General features: G+C 48.9%; 1 protein-coding gene across 1 annotated transcript; it reads left to right on the plus strand.

Moving 5' to 3' along the window:
- Positions 1–4,965: 4,965 nt before the first annotated feature.
- Positions 4,966–5,638, plus strand: GSTUM_00011666001 (uncharacterized protein; the record flags this gene model as incomplete). The annotated part of the gene is made up of 3 exons (XM_002842049.2): positions 4,966–5,098; positions 5,153–5,304; positions 5,359–5,638. Coding segments are annotated over 3 exons (565 nt in total), but the record flags the coding sequence as incomplete, so codon positions are not given.

Genomic DNA, 5,638 nt, shown 5'->3' on the forward strand with positions numbered 1-5,638 from the left:
AGCATCAGGCGCCGGCGTTGGTCATGGTTAAGGGCCACGTGGGGGCGGTTGAGTTACCGATCCCGCCTTGGTGGCGGTATCGCCTAGGTTTTGGCTGTGGTAGGTAGTGGAAGGTTGGCCGAGAGCCCGCTGGTTTATCTGTTTGTCAATTTTGTTAGTTTACGAGAAAATCGGGAATCGGATACCGTATTGTTCCACTATGAGGCTGGGTTGGCAGTGGTGGATTTCCCCGAGTGATGCTCTGTGAGCTCTCAAAGTATCGCAATACAACCCACTTCCACCACCACCGAAAAAATGGTTCAAAGTAGGATATGAATGAAAGAGTGATATCTGTTTCCACAGCTCACGCATAGTCCATAGCCTAGTACTTTCCGACCACTCGCCACTATCTTGACAGCAGGGCGGAATATCATACCAAAATATATACATATATATATTTATAGTAGAGCCTGCTCCTGACTCTTTGCAGGCCGCTTCTTAAACTTAACGATACGGGATTCCAGCGACGGTGGCCCCAGAACCAATTCTAAGCCCAAGAGCTCAGAGGCACCTTTAGAAAGTACCTCTTCCCTCTGATCCTTTCCGAACATAAGGTAGCCAGCCACATAGGCGGTAATCATGATTAGGTACTTGAAAACCCTCAAAAGATACATCCCACAACGTTCCGATGCTCACTCGTAACTTGCCATATAATGGAACTTCGTTCCGCGAAAAGCAAAATCTAATCCTTGGCGTCGGTTGCAGGGAGGTGGAATTGTGCGGCATCACGTCTTAAATCCCCAACCTCCGCCCCGTGAGGCTTCAGAGACGATATGATACTATCGGGCTGTATGTTTTACTCGAGAAGTCGTAAACGAGAGATTATCGTACATACCGAACCTTTTCCGACCGGCGACTGACTCTACGGCTCAGACCCAGAATCAATCTCTTGTGCAGCGTTATCGTGCAAATATCCCCTAAAAAAACCGCCAAAACATTTCAGGTCCATTCGAAATTGTGGAACACCAGCCCATTTGAGTAATCGTGATAGGAAGCGTGGTGCTCAGAATACTGCAAAACCTGTACTCGTAACTACGGTACAGTACTCAGCAGGACCATGATGAAAACGACAAAGTCCACGTAAAATCCGCTCCCGCTTAGTGTCCAACATTATTAAATGGGGGCTGGAATGTTCCAGCGGTTCAGAGGATGATCCCCGTCCGTTTCTCATACCTGTACTTAGTACTGTACTCGTAGGAAAAAACATCTGCCGAGTATAACACCGCATTTGTAGGATACAGTACGAGTACTCGTACCGGGTATGAAGGGTAAGTCTGCCGAACCATCCCCCCTCTTCTCGACGAGTCTTTGCGCCAGCCGCTTACGCCAAGAGCCCGACAGAATTTTTCCTTCACCCAAAATCTGCGTTCTGTCGCGAATACCACAATAGGCTGGTGTTCAACCCAGACCAGAAAATCTCAGCAGCCCAAGCGACAACACCGGTAACAGAGGAGCAACCCCACTTCCGCTAGCCCCACTTGTGCTAGCCTTGTTGCAGCGCAGGGCTCTCTGCAGCTATTACGAGTATCATACAAGTAATCAAAGCAAGGGTCTTCCTCGGCAAGGCTTCTTTTCTTTTTTTCGGGCAAGGGTTAGGGTCTCATCGCCATCTTCCTGAGAAGAAAGTGAGTGATTGGAGGTGACCTCGATTCCCCCTCATAGCCCTTTCGTCCGGTACCGGTATATTGGGACAGATAATATCGGTACTGTGTCGTACCAAATGCAGTGTAATACAGCTCGGGTAAAAGGACAAGTTCTACTGTACCCTTCCGTCCCTTGTAACACGATACCCATAAGCTGTGCATCAATCCGTCCACGACAGCGAAGTCAGGGCCCACCAGGTGGATGAAGGAAAAAATCCAAGAGAAAAAAAACTCAGTCTACCGGTAGTTGGATATTTTTTTCCTCTGCGACGGCACCAAGTTTGAGTCACGAGTACGGCAGGTTATTCGGACTGGGGGACGGTTTGGTAAAGATGGCTGTGTGACCAAGCAACAAGCAACAGCCGATGCTGCTGCCACTGCGAAGGGAAAAAGAAGAAGAAGAAAAATACCAAGCCGCCAACTATCTCTCCCACCACCGCACGCCTTGTCTCGTCTCGTCTCGTCTCGTCTCGTCGATGAATCTCCGCAAAGGGGAGTTCGGATTCAACAGGGAGATAAGCTACCATACACTAATTGGCTTAGGTAAGATGCCACCCTTGCGGCGAACGGCTTGGCTGGACAAGCTTTCGTGAGGAACCAGTAGTACTCGGGGGGGCCAATGCTTGGTTTCCCTTGGGCATTGACGACAGGTCTCGGTGGCCGCTGCTAGAATTTACCGTACGGATCTCGTGTGAATGCGTGAAGGAGAGTGAGAGTGAGAGTTGGCGCTTTTTGGGTGCTGTGCTGTGGTACTTGTGTGCTGGTCGGCAGTGTTGGTGACTGCACGGGTGTGGGGTTGGGGGAAAGAGCTAGCGTGGTACTCGAGTATATGATATGATACCTTTTTCCCAGACGAGGACAAGGGAAGGGAATGGTGATTTGGAGCGACAGCGCCTTGCGGGGGAAAGAGCTGATTACCGCCAGTACGGTACGGTACTCGAGTACAAGTACAAGTGCCGGTGATTGTGATGACACAAGTCAAGCAGAGCACCAGTTGCGGCTGCCCTTGTCGTGCCCTGGCTGAAGTGAAGGGGCAGCAGGGCGTGGAGAGGACCTGGTGGGCTGGACTGAGGCTCTCCGTTGCCGTGCTGTGCAGTCTGTCAATTTATGATACTCCTAAACTGCCCGCCTCGATTCCAATAAGGCACCGGAGATGCGGGGCTTATGGGGCGGAAAAACTTTAAAAAAACACATGCAGATGGTGCAAAGTGCTATGAGGGCCACTTTTTTCCCCTTCCCTTTGCCCCCCCCTCCCTCCTCTGTCCGTCGCTCTCTTCCGTCGCGTCCGTGATGAGCGTATTTGTGGACCTAATTTGGCGCGATGGGACTGAGAATAGATTACCGGTATCATACGGTAGGTATCATAGGGGTGTGTAGCCATCCCTTTGTCGCTGGGACTCAGCTGAGCTCGAGATTGCGGGGGGATTTCAAGGGTTTTGTTTCTCGTTTTTTTATCCCTCTTGGCGGGTCTAGTGATAATGACGTATGATACTTTGATATCATATCATAGGTGAAGTCCCTTTTTGTTGTAAATTTTGACATGGATCACAGTGGCGGCGGACCCATGTGGAGTGGCAGGGAAAAGGGAAAAGCTTACATATCATACTCTATCCTAACATCCTCCATTGTCGCTTACACTGCTCTCTCTTGTTGTGGTTTAGAGGTCAAGGTTACGAGTGCACTATCCACACTCCTGCCGTATGAGTGCTGTACTGTACTGTACTCGTACTTATACCCTCGACAGTGTTTTCTTCCCTTTTCTTCCCCCCCCTTCTTCTTTTTCTTCCTTCTCCCCTTCTCCTTCATCTCTTTTCTTCCCTTCATCCATTTTTTCTGTTAAACTATTCTTTTTTCTTTGTTTGTTCTATGATAGTAGTAGCCTCTTCGATTTAGGTGGAGCACCCCTCGACCCATCAAAGCTCTGCGTCTTCGTCTCTCATTGCGCATAACCACGTTTATTTGCTTCACCTCCCCCGGGGTACCAACCCCGAAGAGGACCTTCCCTGCCGCAACTTCAAAACCCCGAAATCGAAACCCCCGTTCCCCACCAAAAACAGCTAGACAATCATTCCCCCATTGTTATTGAGCTCTCTGAACTGGAGTACCGGTAGGTTTCGTGCACTTTCCATCTGTGCTCTGCCTGTTGGAACCCCCCGACACCGCCGCTCTTTGCTTTGACATGTGACAACTGACATTTTGACAGGACTGTCTCGATTCCCGCTTGGTGCTGGAGTGTGGCGCCCGAGAATTTACGAGTAATTGTCGCGGGTATAGGGCTTGTTTGATTTCCCATCCTCCCACCTTTACAAACGGACGGAATCCTATTGAAGCACCCGGTTTCTGCTCCACGAGCAGAAACAACACCAGAACCTCAAGACGTAGCCGCCGCGCGCCCTACCTCTATCTCTTGGAAAAGCCGGAAATCTTCGAATTTCCTTTTGTTTTCAATTGCATACCACCGCCCCCCACAACCCCATAGGGAGCTCCTTAGAGCCAACGCAAACGGCCCATTTTCTTCCGGGAATAACGGGAAGGCGGACAAGATATGGCTTGGGATCATCTGAGTGTGAGTTGTCCGTATTTATACTTTTGCACTCTTGTATAGTTTTTTTACCTTATTTTTCCTATCCTGTCGTTCCCCTTTACCCATATTTTTTTTTCCCGTTAATTCGGAGCAATTCGGGATGAATGCGGTTTGGTTTTCCTCTTGAATTTTCTTCTTTTTTTCCTTTTTTGCTATCTCATTTGGTCCGCTTGCGCCGCCCCGTCGGGTTTTCTGAGACCAGGGTTCCCAAATTTTCGTGCGACAGCAGCCCATGGGGTCAGTGCGTATGCAACCAATATGAGGATGCATCTGGCAAGCGCTACCGGTAGGAGTGGGATTACTTGTAAGTCTTGTTTTCACTGGTGCTCGTGGACTTTACAAAATACAATACCTTGTGTACCTTATTGCTTCCAAGCGTTAGCAAGTTCATTTAACTGTGAACTTGTTCTGTGGTGTTTTATTCTGTTGGTCGTTTCCTTGGTCACTTTTGCCTGCCCTATTTGTCAACATGGTTTGTTCGGCTTTTCCCTGAGTTTATCGATCTGAATTCTCGGAGGCAGCATGGCTTGGCATATGGGGGTGTGTGTGTCGTGATCAAGACTGGTGGGTCGCTGGTGATTGGTGAACCAATGATCACAGGCAATAGAGTCTCCTGCGGCTTTTCGATACCTTTCTTGAGTGTTTTCATTGCCTCGTGTTTTCGGGTTACCACTTTCTGAGGCACGGCAGAAAGGACGCATGCTAACGTATGCGGATTCAAACATACAGATCAACAAGCCACATCTGGCGTACACGATCTTGGGGGGTTTTACGTCTATTTTCATGCTAGTTTCCTTGTTCATTAAGGAAAAATTGTATATCGGCGAAGCTAGTGAGTGCCTTGACTTGGGGTTGACGGTGGAAAGGGTCTAATTAATTGAAATAGCCGTTGCGACAATATGTGGTATCATCTTTGGCCCCTCTGCTGCTGGGTTGTTCGATCCTCAGACATGGGGAAATGTTGACCAGATTACCCTGGAAGCGTCCCGGATAGTCCTGGTCGTTCAGTGTTTTGCCGTCGGTGTCGAATTACCAAAGGTTAGACCTTCCTTGATTTTCTCTTGATTGATCTTATACTGATTACTTGCGTAGAAATATATGGAGCGTCATTGGAAATCTGTGGTCTTTTTACTAATTCCTGTCATGACTTGGGGATGGTTGATCACCTCTCTCATCATTTGGTGGATGATACCATCCCTAAACTGGCTAGATTCGCTCACGGTAGCCGCCTGTGTCACAGCAACGGATCCCGTTCTTGCATCTTCAGTTGTCGGAAAGGGTAAATTCGCCCGTCGGATTCCTAAGCACCTTCGTGATATCCTTTCCGCTGAGTCCGGGTGTAATGATGGAATGGCTTTTCCGTTTATTTATC

This window comes from Tuber melanosporum, assembly GCF_000151645.1.
Source record: "Tuber melanosporum whole genome shotgun sequence assembly, scaffold_89, strain Mel28".
In the NCBI taxonomy this organism is placed as follows: Eukaryota; Fungi; Ascomycota; class Pezizomycetes; order Pezizales; family Tuberaceae; genus Tuber; species Tuber melanosporum.